This window comes from Notechis scutatus, chromosome Z (assembly GCF_049901735.1).
Source record: "Notechis scutatus isolate UNSWTSFEM ecotype Mainland chromosome Z, rNotScu1.2, whole genome shotgun sequence".
Taxonomy (NCBI): domain Eukaryota; kingdom Metazoa; phylum Chordata; class Lepidosauria; order Squamata; family Elapidae; genus Notechis; species Notechis scutatus.
In genome coordinates this window covers 90,403,871-90,428,102 of record NC_142025.1, presented here as the reverse complement: position 1 = coordinate 90,428,102, position 24,232 = coordinate 90,403,871, and the positions used below count along the sequence as shown (strand labels likewise).

General features: G+C 39.5%; 1 protein-coding gene across 7 annotated transcripts in view; it reads left to right on the top strand.

Moving 5' to 3' along the window:
* Window positions 1-14,277, top strand: part of UBTF (upstream binding transcription factor) — a 36,466-nt gene extending 22,189 nt beyond the window's left edge. For all 7 annotated transcript variants that reach the window (XM_026679784.2, XM_026679780.2, XM_087945727.1 and 4 more), the window contains 11 exons: window positions 1,196-1,237; window positions 2,386-2,499; window positions 3,103-3,258; window positions 5,568-5,723; window positions 6,837-6,947; window positions 7,657-7,745; window positions 8,620-8,809; window positions 9,101-9,148; window positions 10,484-10,552; window positions 11,393-11,533; window positions 12,602-14,277. In XM_026679784.2, the coding sequence (XP_026535569.1) occupies window positions 1,196-1,237; window positions 2,386-2,499; window positions 3,103-3,258; window positions 5,568-5,723; window positions 6,837-6,947; window positions 7,657-7,745; window positions 8,620-8,809; window positions 9,101-9,148; window positions 10,484-10,552; window positions 11,393-11,533; window positions 12,602-12,715 (1,230 nt within the window). In that variant the 3' untranslated portion in view covers window positions 12,716-14,277. The remainder of the gene's footprint in view (window positions 1-1,195; window positions 1,238-2,385; window positions 2,500-3,102; window positions 3,259-5,567; window positions 5,724-6,836; window positions 6,948-7,656; window positions 7,746-8,619; window positions 8,810-9,100; window positions 9,149-10,483; window positions 10,553-11,392; window positions 11,534-12,601) is intronic.
* The last annotated feature ends 9,955 nt before the right edge of the window (window positions 14,278-24,232 follow it).

The following is a 24,232-nucleotide window of genomic DNA, read 5'->3' as shown; positions in this document are numbered from 1 at the left end:
AATATGTTGAATGTATTATAGCCGAGTCTCTTTCTTTCTATCTCTCTGTCTTTGTCTTTCTGGGTTGGATTAGCCCACAAGGGTGTAGACACATTATTCAAAATCTCACTTTTCTCATAATCATCACCTAGTTGTAGTAACAGTAATTGAAGCAATAGTATTACTGTTTAATAACGATCAGGCACCCCTCTCTTTGCTTTCTGTTCAGTCATTCCATTTCACGTTATTTCTTAAGTATAGATGGACCCTGCCTTTTTTAGAAATAAATTTTAAAAATAGTATTACCTCTGATACACATATCTATTTTTTTCAGGTGTGTGTGTGTGTGTGTGTGTGTGTGTGTAAGAGAAAAAAACAATTGAAAACCTGACTACATAACCATCACACCTTATACTTCTCCCCTTGATTTCTAACAAATTACTATGTAGAGTTTAAGTAGGATTCTCTGGAAGTGGTTGGATCGTCTTCCAAGGAATTCAATAAGTCTGCCAAATTTAAAGAAATCTCTCAAAGATACCAGGAAATTATCACAATAGTTTGATTCCCAAGGCAGACCTGCATAAAAGAGTAGTAATTCACAACTGAAAATACAATTAGTAGTGTGACTATGACAGGAAGGTGAAAGCTGGTAGTTGTACCCTTATAAACCATTATATGGTCTTGGGGCAATCTTCTGTCTTAATTCTATCAGATATTCCTGGCTCGGCAGGCTCATTATTGTCATGGAGGATTTGAAAAATCACAAAGCATATTGGACAAGGCAGCCTCCAGGTGAATTTCAAAGTCTTCGTATTGCCAGCTGTGGGTATCCCCCAAGCTGTTTCCCAATTAATGTATGGAGTATGAAGGCTGATGGGTGTTGCTGCTGCGTTAATAGAATCTTATTTTCAGTGCCCACTACTAAACATAAATATTCATAATTGGCTGATTAGAAAGTTGAAATTGGCTGAGAAGAAAGTTGAAATCAGATGGATGTCAGTCAAATCCTTGCATCCTTCCAGGATCACATTTGGAGTGGAGGTCAACTTGCAGTAACCAACTAGGCATTTCTATAAACTAATTTCTTACAAACTTGTAAGAATCAAGAGAATCAATTTGTTTAGAGAGGCAACTCGGGTGGAGCAAGGAAAAGGAAATAGGAACCATTTGACATACCCCAAAAATAATGTTATCATCTTGCCATTTTCCTTTGTAGAGAAAGAAAGATTATGAAATTGAGCTTTTGCGTTTCCTGGAGGTGAGTATGAACCACAGCACACCAATATACATATTCAACTATCTTAATTAAATGAATTAAACTTAGAAAAAACTTGACATTGGTTAGCTCATAAACACTACAACAATTTGCTGGTTTCAATTTAGCATAGGATTGGAGAATGAGCTACTGTTTTCTTGAACTCTTCAAGATAGTTTTTAATTATAATGGGACTTTGACAAAAGCAGGTTGCTCACAAAATGACCAGCACCTGTACTGCTGTCATCCTGTTTCTTTAAGTCCTCTTCCCATTGTTGACTATAAAAGCTGTTCTGAGAGACAGCTGGATATGGGTGTTTATGGTTGGAAGTGGATAATAGCTGTGAATACTTATTCGTTTGCTGTTTAGAACCTGTGTTATAGCCTCTTTGGTGTTTGGAGCCCACTAAATTGGACATAACATGACAGGGAACATGGTGACAGAGCTTAATTCTCCTCTGCCAAAACCGAATTTTCTTTCTTTGGCAGGGAGATATAAGTTAATAATTTGCAGTTGTGTTTATGCCATTCTTATTTCTTCAAAATATTTGAGTTTATATTTCAAAATGCAGTCTAGCGATCTCCGTGTGTTACATGTTAATCTGTATGGTTTTGGTGGATCACATTGGGTTTCTTGAAAAGCAATACTGGACAAATTTCTTCTATATGTTGGAACCTCAGTCATATAAAACATCCTGAAAAAGGTTGTAAATAATATACACAAAATTGCATTTGTCCTTTCTGTCCCTTCAGCATATTTTATAAGTTTTTCAGTGATTTTCAGAGGAGCTTCCTCATTTCAAGGCAGGGAAGAACAGGTAAAAGATTATGACAGTATAGATGCTGTATAAGTAGTTTAGTGACCACAGTTGGGACTGGCAACTCAATCATTAAGCAAAGTGCTTACTAAATAAAATCACAATCTTACTTCAGTTTTCCTGCAAAAGCAGGCATTGGTCACAAAGTTATTTTTTCATCGCTGCCCTAACTGAATGGTCGCTATCTGAAAATGTCACTAGGGTAATTGGAAAGAGATTCTCAGAAGAAAATGAATAGGCAGATATAGAGATTTCTGTTGATACTGAAATTTACTCTGCAGGGAAAATAACAAATACCTCTATAACCCTTTAAAAACTGTTATTATCTTTTAGAGCCTCCCTGAAGAAGAACAACAGAGGGTTTTGGGAGAGGAAAAAATGCTGGGAATAAATAAGAAAGGTGCCACCAGCCCTGCCTCTAAGAAGTCATCACCAGATGCCAGCAAGGTGGGTGACCTACCCATACATTATGGATATGGAGGTACTTTTACATAAAAACAATGGAATTAATTTGATCTTTAAAACAGCCTCAAGACTTCATTTTAAATGGCTGCTGGACTTGCTTTAAAAAATTTATTACTAAACATGATGCCACCATTCCCCAAACAGTTCAGCCAACTTGGAAAAAACTTATTCGATAAATCCATCTCCATTTTAATCTAGTAACAGTTAGTTGGTTAAAATAAATATGTGTTCAGGTCTTAACAGAGGAACCTTTTTGAGATATTGGATGTATGAAATTATTGATTTTTAATTATCAACATTATTATATTCAAATGCTCATCTTTAAAAAGCTTTTTTGTTTACTTTTCATTGCATTAAGGCAATTAAACAAAAATTGTTTTAACTTTTACAGCCCTACCAATTAAAATCTGATTTCATTGGTATAAATGGCTTCCTCTTACTGATTAATGAAGTAAGATGCTAGTTGATCAATCTAATAATCGACTTTGCAGGTCTAAAATTAAATTTGTTCTTTCCATAATTCACCCAAACAAAAAAGATAAATGCAAAGTTCCACAATCATGAGTCCCTTTGTCTCTTTAACAGGGAGGTTCTGAGAAACCCAAACGACCTGTTTCTGCTATGTTTATCTTCTCGGAGGAAAAACGCAAGCAGCTGCAGGAGGAGCGACCTGAACTGTCAGAAAGTGAACTGGCCCGGTTGCTGGCGCGAATGTGGAATGATCTTTCCGAGAAAAAAAAGGTTGTTTAATCAATTATGCACATTCTCCTAATTATCTTTGGGGGTGGAGATGTTGGGGAACATAAGTTCCTGGATATCTCAGTCACATAGATTTTTTTTTCTGTTGACTTAGAACAAACCAGGAATATGACCCTCATCCTCACTCTTAAAAAAAAAATAGGAAAAGAAAAACATGCTAGATACTTGCAGTAAGTTCTGGGATTTTCCAGAACCATGAGCACCAAACTCCATCACAGTCTGGGTGCTCCTATCATTCCATCATTCAAGCGTGACATCTTTTAGTATTTATGTATTTATTTTTCCCTAGTTGGGTGTTGTCTATGGAGCCAGACCTCGACAGTACCCTCATGGTGCAAAAATGGGGCCAGCCGGAGCCTATTAGGTATTCAGTAATCGGTATTTCCCATGAGATCTATGACAATTAAACAGAGAGGTTTTGAGGCTTGGTTTAGAAGCCTTGAGAAGGGAAGTGTGTGAAACTTTCGGGAAACTGTACATGCACATTGATTGCCACTTAAAAAGTTGAGCTTTAGAGGGATGAGATGTCATTTGATGTTGTTTAGGTACAGTATACGCATCAAAGGCTGGATTGGGGTAAAGAAAGGACTATTTATCAAACTATACACTCATCCCTAAGCTGAAAACCTTTTTACACAAGGAAATCCCAAGTGAACAGTAGGATGATTTTTTTAAAAAATTTGCTTTATTTAAGCACATATTTTTGGTCCCTTTGAGTCAATGTTAACTTTCAGCAACTGCCTGGATGAATCCCTCTGTTATTTGTTCAAGACTTTGGAAATGATTTGTCTACTTGTTAGAGGGAAGATTTTGGTGGGAACAAAGCATCTGTTGTAGACTTCATTAAAATTAGCTTTGTATCCCGTCTCCTAGAAGCACATTGGAAAAAAAGAGAAAGAAACGGAATGAAAATTTAAAATCTCTAGGAAGCTGGATCCTAATTGGTCTAGCCCATCTCTTCAATATACTGTATATGTTTTTTAATTATTTAATTATATCTCGCTGTTTTGCTTTATAGAAGCACACATCAGTAAAAAAAACAACAAAAAACAGAACAACTAGCAGTGATACAGGTTCGACTTACAACCACAGTTGGGACCAGAATTTCTATTGCTAAGCAGGCTGTGGTAGTTAAATGAGTCATGTCTGATTTTACAACTTTTTTTTTTTTTGTCACAATTGTTAAGCAGAGATGACTGCCCTCATTGACTTTGCTTATTGGAACCGGCTGAGAAGATTGCAAGTACCGATCACATGACTCTGAGATGCTGCAACCATCATATAAATACGTGTCGGTTACCAAGCACCCAGTTCTTCTATATAAGAAGAATAAAAGCATGTGTCCATTTAAGTTAGCATTACCTTTCTAGGTAGCAGTATTTTAGATAAAAGCTATCAGTTCCCGGCTTGTCATTAGCATATTTCCAGGTTTGAAACAAAGAATGTAAAAGCAGAAAGAGAGTCTTTGGAAGATAGCAATTAGAAATATTTTTCTTGAAGTTCAACTTTCAATCTCTTTTCCTACAGAGGATTGTAAGTGAGGCCTTACCAATTATTTATAAGTTATTTAAGTTTTTTTTTAAAGTGAAGGGGGCTTTTGCTTATAAATCACTACTCTCCTTGCAGAATTTTAATTGTTCAGAAATATTTGTAGATAATCATTTCCACATGTGTTTTTAATGCATGGTTTGTATAATTCAAGCCTCCGTCCAGCTGTCTTTTTTTAAGGCACAAGGCTGTATTTTTAGTTTTAAAGCATTTTCACGAATTCACCACAGTAGGGTTTAGACTTAGAATCATGGTTCTGGATCATAAAAAACAAATTTATCATTCCTTTTTCTCAACTCTCTGTCTAGAAGAGATGTTGATGTCTTGGGGAGAAGGTATTTTTTGTTAGTGCTACGTTATTGGCAATCATAATCTCAATTTGACTACAGCCATAGTATTTACCTAACTTGATGGAATTGTATCTGTATTATATTGTTTTCCATAGTCTCAGTTGTTTCTAATTATCTTTAGGTATATTATTGGATTAATGCATAGTTTACATGGAGAAATTGGGTGAGGTTTTTAAGTTCCAATCCTGCTGGCTCAAATCAACTCTGATGTTGGATTTTCCCAATACAGAAATATCCTGCCTGGATGGTTAGCCACGGTGGACTAAACCAAATAATCTGCTCTGGTTTTTTCTTTTTGGAACTAGTTTATGCTACTTAATTCCAAGTTTCTGTATAACACTTAGTGAATCTTAACTCAGAGAGGTTGGCTGTTCTTGCTCTTTCCTTATCTAGGCCAAATACAAAGCTCGGGAGGCTGCCCTAAAAGCTCAGACGGAGAAAAAACATGGTTCTGACAAGGAAGATCGTGGCAAACTTCCTGAGTCACCCAAGACTTCTGAGGAGATCTGGCAGCAAAGTGTTATAGGAGATTATCTTGCCCGCTTTAAGGTAAAGTCAGAAATGGACAAGCATGGCCATAATAGGAAACATCTTCATAGCCTTGAGATTTCCTCCACAACTCTCCTCCAAGATTTTATCAAGCCTGATTCTGGTTCAGTTTGATTTTGCAGTGGGGGGAGGATGAGTCTGGATCAGTGTTTTTGTCAGCCTCAGCAACTTTTAAGATGTGTGGACTTCAGTTCATGGAATCCCCCAGGTAGCATTCTGGTATTGGCTGAGGTTGATCCATTAATTTAGATTAACAAACTATTAGTCCTGTTTGGCTGCTGGAGAAGAGTGACATTTCTCAACTAGATCGCTTTTCAACCACACAGTTTGAGCACTGAATTCTAAATTGGTCATGTTAGTTGTTAGTCAGAAACAGTTTTAGACTGGAGTTTCTATATAATCTGGCAATATTTTTTAAGTGTACAAAACATGAATTTTAAGCCTTTCAAATTGGATATGCCTTGTTGCATACTTGAAACATTATTTTGAATTAGAGACAGGGTTTCCAATCTTAACAGAAATATACCAAGCTCTCAGCAGCTCAAGAATGATTTTATTATTGCACTGTATCTTGGTACAGCAATTTGAGAAGTGGTATTATAGTTCAAAGACACAAACAACCCCCTTCCCCATTTCAGAGGAACCAGCCTGAATCCCCTTTCCTGCCCATATAGCACACTCTAGGGCAATGCTACAGAACATGTATGCCTTCCTTTATTAAGCTTGTTTTTTCCAGTTCCAAATTCTAGCTTCACACATGCACGCACAAATATACATTTTCCTCCTCCTACAACTCCTTCAAGGTGGATAATTATTGCCAGGTGCCTTATAAATAGTAGCAAGAATTTGCTGGTTGGAAAGAATGCGGAATGATACATGAAGATGTATCATTGAAAATGAAGATGGAGAGGAAGCACAGCAAAGAAGACAGAGGTTAAGCCAGGAAAATATGCGGAGTGAGGGGGGAAAAGTGAAATTGCTAACTAAGTTAATGGGTTGTGTGAACAGAAAGATACGAGCCTTCTATTTTTGTTTTGAAATGGTTGGAACCATACATTTGGAATGCAGTTTATATAGAGTCCATAAAGTTTGATAATCCTTCCTTTATCTCAGAATGACAGGGGGAAAGCATTAAAGGCCATGGAAGCTACCTGGAATAATATGGAGAAAAAAGAAAAACTTATGTGGATTAAGAAAGCAGCAGAAGATCAAAAACGATATGAAGTATGAGTCGTTAATTATACTATGTTAGAGCAAGCATGCATGTATGCATTATTTCTTTAGGAATGTAGGAAACTGAGAGTTGTGATGTTCATTATTCCATTTATTAAGCAGTGATATCTGAGAGGACTTCAGAAACACATTCTTTGGAACAGCGTTTTCCCTGAGATTTATCTGACCCCACCACCCTGCTCTTATTTTAAAAGAGTCCTTAAAATCAGGGTCTTCCTCTATAGGTCTTGGATTAGACTGCTCATCTGGTTGCATGTGTGGCCTAGTTTTTAGAATGGGTCACCTTTTGTGCTAGATAATTGTAGTGTTTTGTTTTTTTACTTGTATCATTTTTACTATGGAATTTATTATTGTACAATGGGGTTGAGCAACTTTACAAATAAATACAGCATTAACTTTTTTTGTCTTCATTAAAAAATACTAATCAGGTTTCTAGCTTCAGGCAAATGTGTTTGAAAATTGTTGGAAATATTTCTGTTCAGGCTGTTAAAATGGCTGAATAATATTAAGCATTACCTACCCAAATGGTTTATTTGGCCCAAAATTATAATTTTTAGTATTGTGTATTAAAGGTTATGGTTTGGAGGATAAGCAGACCTAACTGTTCCTTCTTTATTGAAAACATTCAAATAATTCATTAAAAACTCAAACAGGATAAGAGAAAAAACAACTGTTTATTCTACTTTTTCCTGTTTTGTAGCGAGAACTGAGTGAGATGAGGGCACCACCATGTTCAACAAATGCTTCCAAGAAGATGAAATTCCAGGGTGAACCAAAGAAACCCCCCATGTAAGTGTTGGCTTAATAGAATACAGAAATGTGGGGTTGTCTGAATTCAGGAGAGCCTTGTAGCTTGGCTGATTAGTACTTGTAGAATGTAGAGTATTAATCCACCCTTTGGGGGTGGAATACGCTTCTTCCTATTACTTTGTTCTATTTAAAAGATACAAATTTTCTACTCAACAAACTACTTCTTAAAGTGTTTTTTTCCAAAACAACTTCAAAAGAAACTTAAGACTAAAATTGTATTGAAGTTTAGATATATTGTATACATATGCACTACTCCACCCCTGCACAATCTCATACAATCCAGCCAAACAACAGAATAAAAGGGCCTAACTTTACAAAAATGTAGTGAAGCAAAATTGGAACTGGAATTTTATGAAACTTCTTAATACCCTTCATGAGATTGAAGGAAAAACATATTTAAATAGGAGTCTGGAAATTGTGGGAAAATATTGTTACATCTCACTTTATGTTCCTGTTCTAAGTTTGTAAGATCTTTGTAAGGACATGTGGGAGGTGGGCAAATGGATGTTTTGCACACTTTCTGGGAATCATTCTACCACTGAAAGTTGCTCTTAAGTGTCAGGAAATGGAACAGATGAAACAGATGTTGCTTAGTTGGAACTAAGCTTGCCATTAATTATTATACCAAGGATCCCAGCCACTAATGATCTACATTGCTTCATTTTTTCATCTACAAAGCCATACCTTTGATAACTTTTTTAATGAATCTAAAGTGTGATAGCCGAGAATATCTCCCAGCATTAATTCCCAACGATTATGAAATTGTTTAAAATAAATTACCTGTTCTGAATATTACTGTTGCAGTGAATTTGAAAATGTTAAGAGTAATAGACAGATTCTTGTGTCTTTTCAGGAATGGATATCAGAAATTTTCTCAGGAGCTGCTTTCAAATGGTGAACTCAACCATCTTCCTCTGAAAGAGCGAATGGTAGAGATTGGGAGCCGCTGGCAACGGATCTCTCAGAGCCAAAAGGATCAGTATAAAAAGTTGGCTGAAGAACAGCAGAAACAGTACAAAGTGCACCTGGACATGTGGCTGAAGGTGAATTCTAAAGTGGGGAAAGGAGGAGGGGAGGGGAGGTAACATATCCTTGATAAATTACAATAAAATACAGGTACAATTTTTAAAAAACCTGTGAATTTAAATGAAGTCATTATTTCTAGCTTCTATATGAAATATTGTTCTCCATTATCAATGACACGCAGTTATGGATCCTTTGTAACCTTTAATTCAGATTTCTCAAGTTGTCTCCGTCCTCAACTGTCCTGTTTCACTGAATGTCTTTTAATCTTAGTTTTCCATCCTCATCTATTTTTTTTAATTTTTTTACAGACCTTATCACCACAAGAGAGAGCTGCCTACAAAGAGCATACCTCCAGTGTTAGTATTTTGCAAGTATTTCTTTTGGGGTGGGGGGTGTCAGGAGATTGCATATCTGTTGTGTTGAAAAGGATGCTTCTTGAATTTTTTGCATGAAATGAAATGTAGCTTGAGCTGGAGCTCTGAAAGGAAGGTGGCGTCGTCTGCCAGGCATTTCAGGATCCATATTATTCAGTAAATTATTTATAATGGAACATGAGAGGGTGAATGTTTTCAGAATTAATAGAATCTTAGGTTATGATACGCTGTCGTAGGGGATAGCTATACTGAAGTAGCTACTACTGGAACTGTGCACCAGAATACAAGTAGAGTTTGTGACTATTGAACCTTTATCCATTTGCTACTTTTTAGTTTCCAAGCTCAGGACTGGCATGAAGTTGATATTAGTTGATATGGGTTTTTTTTTATACACTTTAGTTGCTTTGAACATTCATGCTGAAGATAAACGTAAAGTCTTGTTAGACAACAAATACATTGTTCATGTATTCATACGTTTAATTATACTTCTCAATCTGATGCCCTCTAGAGATGATAAGAGGACAACTTCCATCATCAGCAGAAATGCAGTCAGGTTGTGGAAGACCAAATTAGGTGGTATAAATGCTGGCTGTTTTTCACCTGCATGTTCCCCAGAGGCTGCTACATCAGGATAGAATAAAAGTTAACAAAAACTACTATACAGATGCTATAATGTGAGAGAATTTGGTCTGGGTACAACTGTTTAGAAATCGTTATTGAGCCAGAAATTGCTGGCTTAATAACCAAAATGAAAGAAGCAGATGTGCAATCAATTTTTAGATATTTAAAAGAGAAATTCAAGAGAAATGGTGGTAGTGATATGTCAGGAATGGGCAACTCATGGTCTTCATATCCTATTTTATGGCTCTTAACAGATTCTTTCTGACCCTTACTGCTGAATCTGTGCCATTTGGAAACAGATTAAAAATAAGATGTACCCCAAAATAGACACTTCACTATGCTAAAAGCAAAATGTCTTCCCCCGGGAGCAATCTCAATTATTTTACAGTCCTTTGTCTGTCTCGAAATATTAAAAGTAATTATTGGCCAATTCTGCAGTAAAGAATAAATGTTAGGGGAGAAATGAATTCCCTAGCAGCTAGCTGAATATTATCTTTGGGTAGAATTTGTTACACCTCCTCATTTTACCAATTTTGGCATCAGTATATGTTCAGAGGTACGTTTGAGGGTCACAGGCTATAAATCAATAAGGATGAAAGATTTAGGTAATGGAAATTGTGTTGTGTTTAGACTGATTTGTGAAAAGCAGTACAGTCTCCTATGTTGATTATGTCTCTTCCACTTCTATCTCATCAGAAACGTAAGAATATGGGGAAGATGCGAGGCCCAAATCCAAAAATGAAACCTTCAATGCAGTCCAAATCAGTAAGTATCTTAATAATGCTATGTCTATGTTATACACAGCTATTATTGCCTGGTGAAAAATTCCAAAAAAAAGAATGCTGTTTTGAGGTCAGCTGGTATTTTCAAAGTAGTAACAGAATCCTGGAAGTAGTATAAAATCCAGAAGCCCCCCCTTTTTTTTTTTTGTTTGTTTGCGGAAATAAAAACAGCACAATATTTCTACAGCTGATGGATTTTCTACTAATCCTAGTGCCACGGTGCCTACAATCCAAGCTGAAGTGCTTGGCAGATCTTTAAAGAAACTGTCTTCTCCTGAGCTTTCAAGGCACATGTAGTTCTAGGAAAATGGAGTGAGCCTGTGGCTGTACCCATTTGCTGTCTTCATAACTCAAAACCATATTTTCTTGGGATAAGGCAGTATTCTGCAAGAAAAGGTGTGGGACACCAGATCCAAAGCACATTTCCTATTTCGGATCTTATTACAACACTTTAAAAATTTCCCACTAATTCCCTTTCTGCCAAAATTATCCTCTGTTGCAGCCATAGGAAAATTATATTATTTGCTAAATACTTTGGAGTGCTTTCATGCTTATTTGAATCAAATTAAGCTGGATTTCATCAGTTAAGCTTAATTAAAGGAAAACTTAAATTTTGTTTTTGTATTAGTCCCACTACTATAGTAATGAGAAAGTTATGACTCTCCATATATTAACCATTAACTTAAGTGTGCACAATAAGACATTCTATTTTAGAAATGGGAATATGTTTGGCTGCTTTAGATTTAATTCATTGTAGTCCTCATGAATACCTTCCCTAAAGTTGAAAACTAATTTGCTTTTAATCTACACTCTACATCCACAGGAATCTGAGGAAGAGGATGAAGATGAGGATGAGGAGGATGAAGAGGAAGATGACGATGAGGATGAGAATGGTGATTCCTCTGAGGAGGGAGGAGACTCTTCAGATTCAAGTAGTGAAGAGGAGAGTGAAGATGGGGAAGAGGTGAGGCTCTGCTTATCCCCAAAAGCCTTAGACAACATGGCTCCTTCAAAGTACCTCAGCATGCTCTCCTTCCCTCAGGATAGAGCAGTTTCCTATTTCCAACAAAGCATCTTGGCAGTGGGAACTTCTTTTAAATGTGCTTCCACAGATATAACGAATTTAATGAATATATATTTAATGAAATATAACTGAAATATTCCAGAAAGCCACAGTTTAAAATATGATTTATTTTTTGAAATACATTTCTCAGATAAATACCCTGTAAGAGCCTAAACTGTTTTATGATGAAATTGAAAAAAACAGTCACTTCACACGTTTTTTGCAAACTAGCTATGAGAATGGCAGGTTTTAGGGCAGTGATTCCTTATTGGCTCAACTTTGCCTACGAATGAGTGGTCCCATTAACAAATATTTGTCAGCAATAGTTTGTCCCTGCTATGGTTTCTAAAATGAGATAGCTTCATAGGAGCCAGATGTTGGGACATCTGCATTGGTTTTTGTATAGTGAAAAATGAACAGCTGTATTCTGCCAAATGTTAAATTACAAAAATTGAGCAAATTTCTTAATTGACACAATGAGGTTATCTTTTTTTGTGGATAATCAAGAGATGACATACACAGGATCGCCCAACAGTGAATTTTAATAGTTCCCCTGTCCCTTTCTCAAACAATCAAGATTGCTGCTTCCCCACTAATAATATCAATAGAAAAACAACAGTTTAATTCACCCTGGAATTACAGTGGTAGCAAACCCTTTCCAGATCTAAAGAATCCTCCTGACTGGGTTTTAACAACAGCACAACAAAGACGGCAAAGAGAGAGGATAGATCTATAGATAGCACTGGCCTTTGTTAGCCCGGTTTGACCTGCAGGTTGACAGTCTGTATAGCCTATGAGCTAACCATCTTTTGAAAGGGTGAATAGATACTGAGATGCTTAAAAACCGGGATTCTGTGCTCCCACTTACCCTTCTGTCAGATTTACAGGAAGTGTGTTTCCTGTTCTATTTGTAGCTTCCTTCCCCCCCAAACCTTTGGCTTGCTCTGTAACTCGCCTCTTCTTTTCCAGAATGAAGAAGAGGATGACGAAGAAGATGACGATGACGACGAGGACAATGAATCAGAAGGCAGCAGCAGTTCCTCATCCTCTTCAGGAGACTCTTCCGATTCGGACTCCAACTGAATTGTCTTTCATCTTCCACCTTCCTTGCTGTACTTTATTCGGTTTTGTTTTTCCGGATAATAGTAACATTGCAGCTGGAAAGCTGGGAATGGGGAAGAAACAGAGGGGGGGCGGGGGCGGGGGAGGGAATCACTGTGGTTTAATTCACTTCCTTTCTTCACACGCCTCACATTGCATTAACGATGTGTGGGTGTGGCAGAGAGGAGCAAGGGGCAAGGTACACAATAGCTGACAACCAGCTGAGGGGTGTACTTTTCCCTTTTTTTATGGCTGATGATAGTGTGGGGAGAGAACTTCATTATATAATCCCTTCTCTCTCCCTCCCCTTAAATCTCTGTTTATGAGAGATGACAGGGGTCATAGCAAAATCCAGACTCCTTTAACTTCTTTTCCCCCCTCTCATCTTCATCCTTCTTCCAACCCCCAGTTCTAGCCACCAGCTTGGGACTTTGTACAAATCCTTTTTTAAACAACAACATGGCAATGAGAGACATTTTCCCCTTTTTCTCCATCAACCCCAGCAAACAGCCAAGGAGAGATGGATTCTGAAAGAGCACGAGCTGTGGGAATTTGCCAGTGAGCCCCATCACTCCTCATAATGGACAATCTTGTATAGTCTTGATCTTTCACATTTTAACAAAAGAGAAAGAGAGAAAGCAAACAAAGTGGCTGCAACTGCACTTAGCAATTTCCTGTGACAAACTGGATATCCAGCATTTCCTGCTGAGGGAAATGGGAGTTGGGGAGGGTCATATTTTGTGTGAGCGTGTTGCAAGAGTCAAGGGATAGAAGAGGAACTGAAGAACGGGATTTTTTTAATTTTATTTTTTTGCAAAGGGGAAATGTCTGGCATACTGTTGAAGATGGAGAGAATTTCAAGAACTTCAAGTGACTGGCTTTATTTTGCTGGAGATGGACTTTTCTGTCATTTTTCTGACCAGCGTTTGGATAAAGACCATAGTAGCCAGACCCCTTTGGGTTGATGTTGTTGTTAATATATATATTTTTTTTTACAATGAAGTGACCAATAATTGTACCAAAATGGGGCATTTTGTTGACTGTCTTTGGGAGGGGTGGTTGGTTGTGGGGATCATATGTGTCATTAGCATTTTTTAAAAAATATTTTATAAACCAAGTAAGACAACCATCTTTTTTTACAACAAAACGTTCCCTCTTTGACATTAACCTCTTTACGTGTCTTTTACCAAATGCAGAATTTAGTAGTTTTAAGATCTTGAGGAAAAATGATTTCTGTGAGACCGTGTATTGAAGAAATACAAATGTATGTTTTTTTTTCCAACATGTCTTGAACACACTAAGTTGAATTTTCAATTCAATTCTGGACAGAAATGTGATGTCAGGAAAAGATCAGGCGCACAATTTCTCTCTTCCTGCCCCAACCCTCTCTTTTCTTTAGCATGGCTTTTAAATATCTGTGGAAGTTCTGTAAATTAGGCTATCATTTAGGAGAAACTTAGCTAAGCATATAAATCACAAATAACCAATCCTAGGTGAAGTTAATATTTTGTATGTAGGCATTGCAATAAAACAAAGTTAAGTGATAACAGAAGTGAAAGATTCCAATCTTGGATTTCATAGGTACATCGAATTTTTAAAAAGGGCGGAGATCATATAAGGTAAAGGTTTGAGAATAAGCTCCTAAATCATCTCCAAAGGTTTGAGAATAAGCTCCAATCATCTCCAAATAGGCCAATATATTTGGGGAGGGGGGGGATAACAGTTATTATTGCAATCTTAATTTTCAGATATCCTGCCCAGGGCTATAGGAGGTATGATTGAATCCTTGCCTGGAAAGGATTGAAACAATAAGACTTGTATTTCACTCCTTATTCACCACTCCCATGAAAAAAAATTTCTATCAGTTCTAGTGGTCAAAATAAGGCAAGGGGAAGGACAAATTATGTCTTCAGTGATAAGCCACCCTACCAATATCCGTTCCTGATTGACATGGGAACCTCATAAAGGAAGGGTGTGGTTTCCTTCCCTTAATACTATTAACATTCAGATAATTGTTTTGTTTCTTGTAAAGAGCCAGTCTGAATCAGGTCTCATTACCCTTTCTGTCTCAAATATCAGTATTGTATAGGCAGGGATTATCTATCGTCACTTGGTGAATATAAATACACTGGAAAACACAGTATGTGAGCAAAGGGCTCTATTTGGACATGCAAGCAAAATATTCTACATTTCTTTCACACATTACTCAAAGGGGACTTGACCTTATCCTAAATAAATGTGATTTAGATTGCCTGTTAAATAACCTCACCTTACAAATATATGTTTGCCACACAAGAGGATATGCATCTTATGCATACACAAATGTATGCATGCACACATACTATATGTAAACAATTTGTGGTCTTCAAGTGAGTAAAGATAACCTTAAAAGTGAACTATGTAATTAGAAGGGAAAGCTTCCAGTATTTAAAGGGCCAGTGCCTTTGTTACTGCTTTTCCCTCCTGAAAATCTAAAGGAGATTATATTTTTGAGGACAACAATGTAATTTAACACTAACATGGTATCCTCAAATAATCCTGTCCTTTTCCAAATAAGTGAAGGAGCAACAAACACATGCAACAAAAGTCAGTAAAATAAGCATCTGTGGTGACTTGGGATTTTCTTAGGTGATCTGATGCTTTTTTAAACTACAGGCGCTTATGAAGGAAGTGAATTGAAAATTTACTACGCTTTAAGAATCTAAATAAATTTTAGAAAGTAAAGTAATGTTAAAATCCAAACTTCTAAGTCATTTCAGTCACTTAAATCTTTTAGTTTTTGTACATTTTATAAACAATACATGTTTTAAATGTTTTTGAGCTCTATGGGAAAAAAGATGCATTCTTTCATAATGCCACTGTATAGAAGTTAAGTACATCAAGGTAAAAACAGCAATAGGATAGGTTTTGGATGCAAAGTGTCAGAGTTGGGTTAATGAATGGCCTTCAGGGTATGAAAGTTAATGTTCATAAAACGAAGAAAGTTAGCACTCTCCCCTCCTAGAAGTATGAATTTTTTTGAGAAATATTAAAAAGGCAGAATAATATATTTCCCTGGATGGGAAGTTGAAAAACATGTTCTTGGAAAGAAGCCCCCACCTTCCTTAATAGCCCACAGTAGATGTTAGCGCTTAAGAGATAGATAGCTCTATTCATAAGCACTTAAGAGAGAGATACAGCTCTATTCATAAGCAAATTCTCTGCAGCAAGGTCTGAACAAAGGTAGGATTAGCTCTCAGCCATAATAGGAATTTCCCAACATCTTTTCAGAACACAAACCCCTTCATTGCATCAGCCAAAATTCAACCAAGCTTAGCTCAGACAAACCCCTAGAATTTGTACATGGCACCATGTGAGTCTGACAATAGTCAATATACATGTTCTTCCACAGGAGCAGGAAGCTCAAGTTCAAAGCCCAAGAGAAAGTATAAATAGCCCTCACTCTCAATTCCATGTGGTCAGCTGCCCTGAATCATTTGCTTCATGGTTCTGCTTCACCATTAAACCATCTTTCCAATCAGCCTCCATGTTTCCAGTATCTTCTGGCTTGGAACTGTATGAGGTGGATATTTCTTCCAACAACATGCTAGAAAAAAAAATCAAAACTGCATATATTATGCAACTCTAATTATATGGTCATAGTCTATTTTGCCAGTTCTCAGTTTATTTGCTACATGGAAAACGAGTTATTAGCACTGAACATCCATCCATTAACTTTTTGAATCAATGGTTATCCACTCATTCTCAGATAAGTTTTAAGAGCTACTTTAACAACCTCCAATCTGCTCTTAAATTTTGCTTGCTAGTATAGGTTTAATTTGTTTAGATTAGCAAATTAGTCCTATTGAGCTGAAAGAAGGGGTTCATTCATATACAGATAGTCCTTGACTTAAAACAATTCATTTAGTGACAGTTCGAAGGTACAATGGCACTGAAAAAAGTTACTTCTGATCATTTCCCACACTTACAAACATTGCAGCATCCCCATGGTCATGTAATCAAAACTCAGATGCTTTGGGAACTCACATTTATCACCGTTGCAGTGTCCCAGGGTCATGTGATCACCTTTTGCAACCTTGTGATAAGCAAAGTCAATGAGAAAACCAGATTCACTTGTTAAATTTAACAACAGTGATTCACTTAACTGTGGCAAGAAAGGTTGTAAAATGGTACAAAACTCACTTAAGAAATGTCTCAACAAAAATTTGTATGTAGCAACAAAATGTAGCAACAAAAATTTTGGGCTCAATTGTCGAGCAGTGGTAGGATTCAAATAGTTTAAAAACCAGTTTGCCCAGGACCAGGTTGGCTGTCAGAGGCGTGGCCCGTCCCAGTCCTCCAGCTCCATCGCACATGATGGATGCGGCTTTGCTCCGCATTTGGAAGGCTTCTCACTGGGTGGTCGAATGCATCAAGAAAGACACCAGGCAGGTTCTATCTCGGGTGAGCTGCCCCGAGCACGAGCTCGGGAAGCTCTTTTATTAAAAACACACAGTGATACGTCACAAGCGGTGAACTCTATCCAATCATTATGTTACATGAGTAGAAATATTAGTGGACACATAGTAGCATCAAATCACAGTGTTAGATGGTCAGTTTAGTAGGTACAAAGTAGCCAGTCAGCGTTTGCAGTCCAGTTATTAGCCCATGATGACGTGTTGTTGATTGATGTTTTTTGTTCCTGGTACACGCTTTCAGCCTATGTGAGGCCTTGGGGCCTTGAGGCCTGGTATGTACCGAAACTGTTGAAGCTGATTTATTACTGCATCTCCTCTGTTTTAGTTTTATAGAGAGAAATTTCTTCTGGATCTTCGTCACTGCCCATGCGAAAATCTGTGCGAGCGTACGCATCAGGGTCTTCTGAGGGTATGACTTTGTACAGAGGTTCCTTTTCCCAGAGGGCATTAACCTGTGCAATGGCACGCTTTTCAGCTAATAAGGGCAGACTATTGGAGATAGACGAATAAAAATTGGTAACACACATGGAAGAATAACGCATCCTGCAGCAATCATACCTATGAGAGCTGCTATGGCTTGTAATCCTGGTAATTTTGGGAACCAGGAACTAAAAATATTTTTAAGATTAATACCTTGCCATACTTGATCAGGATTATAGGTTAATTGTCGCATCTCAGTTGTTAATTGTGCTACTACTTTGCCTACTTTATCAATTTGAAGACAACAATTCGTGAGATTGAACCTACCACATACCCCTCCTTCTTTGGCTAGTATGTAATCTAAAGCTAAGTGATTTTGGTAGACAGCTGTGCATAATTTGTCTGTACCAGTTGCTAGAGTGTTTAGAGCCTTGTCTATTCGTTGGCCAGCTAAATCTAAAACAGCTTGTAAACGAATAATTCATATAAATAATATGAATAAATCATATTATAAATCATATATATGGGGGTTCTATATCCATAGGACCCGTCTTGGGAAGATGTTGTGTCATTGAGATAAGGGAGGAGGGAGGTGTTGAATTTGGCAGGTGTGGTGGTAGCATTGTCAGGTGCTGTCCAAGTCTGGTAGGAATTATCCCATGTACCTAAGCAAAGGAGGTGTCCTACTGGAGTGGATCCATTTCGGGAAAAGCAGTTTCTACCAATTAAGTTGGTGGTGATTGTCCAGATAAGTGGATCGGAAACTGTTCTAGCTGTTATGTTTCCTATAGAAGACATGTTATTGAACAGTGATGGTGAGGCTTCTAAGGCTTGCCACGGCCATTGTTCTCCTGTGGTGGTTCTCCCACAGACAAAACAATTGGTTATTGCAAGTTGTTTTGCAATTTTTTCTGCCATATCCATGAACAAGTTTTTTGCACTAACACTGGTATCAGGGGCTTTATCTAATTTCCTCAAATTATTATATACCGACCAACCTAACGATGTTTCCTTACCTTCATATATTATTTCGGTTTTTATGGTAATGTATGTGTTTGGATCCGATCCTGTGCCATCAATCCCTATACCATAAGTATCCAAGGCAGGGTGTTGTCTGGAGATGGTGATTTCTACCTTATTGTCTGTGGTAGACCCTGATATTCGTTTGAAATGTGACAGATGATTGCAGCCTGAGTACCCTCCCCCGGTATAATCACAGACACAAGACCAACCTGAGCACTCGATGGAACCTCCACAAGGGATCCACTGGTTGGGGTTCCCTATGGCCCAGATAATGGGTGTAGGACACAAATATTTATGGTTGTGGGCGTACGTTGTTTTCCAGTCAACCGACCCGCATGAATATCCCCCTGGTTTTGAACAAGCAATACAAACATCAAAGGTTAAAACAATTGGGTTAGTACCATCCTTGAGCATGGTGGTGTGGTTTAGGTAATAAAGTTTTCCCTCCCCCTCAGGATCAGATCTGCCAGAGGTTCTTGGAAGTCCTGCCCATAAGATAACATTGAGACGTACAGCCGTCTTGGGATCGTAACAAATGGTTTTTGAGTTCATCTTGCATAGATGGTACATGGTCCCGTTTTTTTGGCAAGTTTTTCCGGTAGGAAGGCACTTCTGTGGTTGTTGGGTATGGTAGATGAGAGTTAGTTGAATGAAGCCTGCTTGTGTGGTTTTGGTCAGGCAGGGGGCGCAGCCATCTGACACGCTGGTGGATTTCTGCGATCTCTTAACCCGATGTAGAAAAGGGGGGGGCTGAACATGAATGTCAGGCTGATTCGCAAATTGTCTGTGATGACGATGAGGTGAACGGGGTCTGAGGACTGTCCAGGAGTCATAGATGTTACGTATGGAATCATAGAGGCGTCGACCGGAGCAATAATAGGCGGTGGCAGTAGGATGAAGTATGAGGAGTGTAGTCCGAGGAGGGTGTTCAAAGGTGTTGATCTGGAAAGAAGCAATACTGGAGATATGGAGCCATGGCTGAGGGAGTGTCGACCATCTGAGATAGGGGGGAAAGATGTCCCCAGACGCGGTGCAGGTCAGCAGGAGGGGAGTACCTGGCGTAAAGTACGTCACTCGAGATGGAATGGAGACCTTAGAGGCATGTGCAGCAAGAAGGAGGAAGAGGGTCAGCAAGGCAACGAGACGACTCATGTTGATATGTCTGCAGGTGGTGATTTTTCTGCCTTGGGGTGGTATGGTCTGACGTGTCATCCAGGAACCCACAGGACACAATCTGGAAGCTGGATAGCTGCGTAGCTGCGACCCCAGGTGATGAGACCAGCAGGGCCCTTCCAAATAGGTTCTGGCAGTTGGCGGTAGTATACCTGTGGTTTGGGAGAATCAGGGGAAGGTGGGGAGGAAAAATGTCGCTCCGCTGCCGTCATAGCAGGGGTGCCGGAGAGATTGAGGAAGTTGAGGGTATAAAGACAGAGATTAAGGGTGTCTTGCATCGCCGGGAGGCCAAGGGTTCTTTTCCCTTTGATCAAATGTCGTTCTAACGCTGTTTTTAGCGTTAGGTTGTCTCTCTCTACCAGGGCTTGTCCCTGACTGTTATAAGGGATCCCAAATTTGTGGGTAATTTGCCACTTAGTGCAAAATTCTGACATAGCTGTGCTAATGTATGCAGGACCATTATCTGTTTTTATTTCATTTGGGCGTCCCAACGATGCAAAGGTGCAAATGCAATGATTGATGACATGTTTGGAGGCTTCTCCTCTTTGCGGGGTCGCCATTATGAACCCTGAATAAGTATCAATTGTGACATGCAGATACTTCCAGGGGGCAAACGGAGGAAACTGAGTAACGTCCATCTGCTATATTTCACAGGCTTTCAACCCATGAGAATTTACCCCTAAGGGAATGGAATGGGCTTGTTGACTGCAGGTGGGGCACTGCTGTCTAATGGCTGAGGCTTCGGCCATAGTAAGGTTGAAATGTTTCATGAGAGCTTTAGTGTTTTGATGGAAGTATGAATGGCTCTCCCAAGGAGTTAATGTGTGTGAGGTCATGATGCCTGCAGCCGCTTGATCAGCCACATCATTGCCTTCCTGGAGGATTCCTGGGAAGGGCTGGTGGCTGCGAATGTGTGCTACAAAGAGGGGGTGCTGGCGCTGTGCAACAAGGTGTTGCAATGTAACAAAAAGAGAGAGAAGGTTTTTATCAATAGTGGGAGAGAGGTAAGAGTCGTGAATAGTAGAGACTATTTGGGTAACATATAGGCTGTCCAAGATCAAATTGAGGGGTTCGTTAAAATTCTGGAGGACTAATATGGTTGCAGCAAGCTCAGCCCTTTGTGATGATGTCTGCACAGGGGTGGTTTTAGTGTGCCACACCCCATCCCTTTGCCAAGCGCATGCCCCTCGTTCTCTACTGCCATCAGCAAATATAGTCAAAGCATTGACCAAAGGTCCTTTGCTGATGGGAGAGGAGAAAGAGATGGGTATTGTCCGAATGATTTGAAAACGTGGATCAGCGGGCGGGTGGCAGGAAACTAGTCCAGGCCAGTCGGCTAAGGCAAATTGAATTTCCTGGGAGTTTTGGAATAGAGATTCCCATATTTGTAGCGAAAAAGGGATAAAAAGTGTGGAGATATCTATTCCCATAAGTAATTTTGCACAGCTCCTGCCTTTTATGATCAATTGAGCCAATTAAGCTGATTTGGAAGTGATGGAGCATCGTGGCATATGGGAAAGATGGATCCACTCTATGATATGGAGCTTTTGGTCCTTTTGAGTTACTGCTGCGGTCATAAGCCTCGGGGTGGCTAAAATGACCATATCTAGAGAGTATTGGCAGCAGCTCTGTCTACCCATATTTTTTGAATATTCTCTTCTATTTGAGTTATTGCTTGAAGCTGAGGTTGCTGCAAGGATATTATGTCAGCAGGCTTTTTTCCCCAGGTAAGGGCTTCAAACAATGGAGAAAGAATATCAGTGGTTAAAGACAGGAAAGGTCGAGCCCAGTTTACAGTACCCAGATATTGCTGAAGTTGAACCAGGGTAGGTTGAGAAGGTAGAGACAGAGAGGGGAGTGAAGGATAGGCAGTAGTTGAAAGCATTTTATAGCCCAGATATGCATACGGAGTTAGTACTTGTACTTTTTCAGGTGCTATGTGCAAACCTCCTTTTGCAAGAACGGCTTTTAAGAAAGAAAATGAAGTGAACACCGTACTCAGTGGCCCAGGAGCGGCAAGGATATCGTCCATGTAATGATACACCAGAAATTGTGGAAAAGCAGAACGATAGGGTAGCAAGACATTATTGACATAGTGTTGACACATGGTGGGGCTATTGAGCATACCTTGAGGTAGAACTTTCCACTGAAAGCGGGAGGAGGGAGAGGAGTTGTTTAAGCGAGGCAGTGTAAAAGTGAATAAGGCGCGATCTTATTCATGCAAGGGGATAGAAAAAAAGCAGTCTATGACTATGAGATCAAATTTTTCAGGGATGATGTTGGGATTTGGGAGACCACATTGTAGCGCCCCCATTGGTTTTATTATTGTGTTCACGGCTCTTAGATCCTGTAAGAGCCTCCATTTTCCTGACTTTTTCTTTATGACAAAAATGGGGGTGTTATATGGGCTGACAAATGGTTCAACGTGCCCTTTGACAATTTGGTCCTGGATAAGTGATTGCAGGGCCTCTAGTTTGTCTATTGTGAGGGGCCATTGATCTACCCAAACAGGTTATGTGGTTTTTAATTGTAGCTGCAGTGGAGTTCTAACAAAAGATTCCATTAATCAATAATGAGCTTTGCGTTAAGTTGAGACATAAGAACTCACCGGTAGCCTGTGTTTGCTACGGTGGGTGTGCTGAACTCCTCCCACTCCCCGAACGGCTGGGGCAGTTTCCAAAGGCCAATCGTCCGGCCACTCAGCCGTTCGGATGACACTTACGTCAGCTCCAGTATCTAAGAGACCCGAAAAGACTTTGTCACGGATTGTGAATTGTAACACAGGCCTGGCATATTCCACCGTTTGATGGACCGTAAATGCCCAAGCATCAGCTGTTTTAACAGGTACCAGAACAGCGGTTGCTACTAGTTCTCCCTTGCTAAATTTGGTGGGAGTATTTCCAATTACCGCCATGGCCACTGAGGAAAAGTCATCGGAATCTCTCAGAAACGGAGATCCAATGATTCCCTTTGCCATGAGGTCCCGGATGGGATAAATTATGAGGGGCGTCATGGCAGGAGGGATTGTTTTCAGGCGTGTGGGAAGAAAGTACACAGTGCCTGGGATGTCAATTTCCATATCTTCGGAGGCAATTAGTTGGAAAGATATGGAGTCAGCCTTGGGAGCGGGGCTGGCTGATCGCCCCTCTTCTAGTTTCCCTGTGGTTGAGGAATGTTGCTGCGACACTGATTTGCCCAGTGGTACCCTTTCTTGCACCTTGGGCATATTGTTTTAGGCTTGGTGTTATTTTGTGTATTGTCCCTGGCTCTGCATTGTGCTTTGAAGTGGCCTGGCTTCCCACAATTGAAGCAGTTTCCGGCTGGCCTGTTTTGAGAATTTGCTTGTTGCAAGGCCATGGCCAGATGCTCCATATTGTAGGAGACAGTTCCCACGATTCTGCAAGCCTTTAGATAGTCCGAGAGGGAAGCCCCCCCTCGGGCAGATAGAGGCTGCAGAATCCTCTTGCAATTCTCATTTGCATTTTCAACAGCCAGTTTCAACAGAAGCTCTTTACGGGCTTCTTCATTCGAGATTTGTCTGTGAATGGCTTTCTGAAGTTCCTCTATGAACTCAGCATAAGGCTGATGTGAGCCTTGAGTGATTTTTGAAAAAGATCCTACAATGCCAGAGGTAGGATCATCAACTTTGTCAAGGGCTTTGACCGCTATGATACTGATAGTGGTATGGGTACGTTGTGGTAGAGCCGCCTGAGCTGATAAGTCCGCAAATCGGTCCATACCAAAAATTTGATCCACTCTCGTGGCTGCGCCACGATCGCGGGCAAATCTCTCAGCTTCGGCGCGAAAGTCTGACTCCCAAACAACATACTGCGGTCCCGTCAGTACCATACAGAAAAGATCTTTCCAATCTTGGGGTAACATAAAAAGGGAGGTGCTGATGGTGTTAATGAAGCCTCTGACATATGGTGCCTGGATGCCGTACATGGCCACGGCTTGTTTCAAATCTCTGATTAATTTCATGGGTAAAGGTTCAAGTCTAGGCACCATATTTCCGGTTCCATCCCCTATATATTCAACGGGACAAAGAGAGAGCTCTTCCAGGGTAAGAGAGCCCTCCTTGCGTCCCTGTGCCATGGCTTGTGCGATCGCTCCCATGGGTGTTTGATCCTCCACTGGATTTGATTTAGGAGGACTCGTGGGTTCAGGAGCAGTGGGGGGAGGAAGCTTCTAACGGGAGAGCGGCCTTTGTTTTGGTTTCGGCCTTTGTTTTGTCCTTTGTTTTTGTATAAGGAGGAGGACCCTCCTTAGGGGAGGGGGCTTTGGTCAGTGCTAAACCATGGATTTTTAAACATTCCATGACTATATGCCATGTGGTCAGAATCTTTGGCGGAGCTCTGGGATTATTATGAAAATAGTCACCCAATAGTTGCCATGTGGAGACTTTCAAGGACCCTTTCTCCGGATA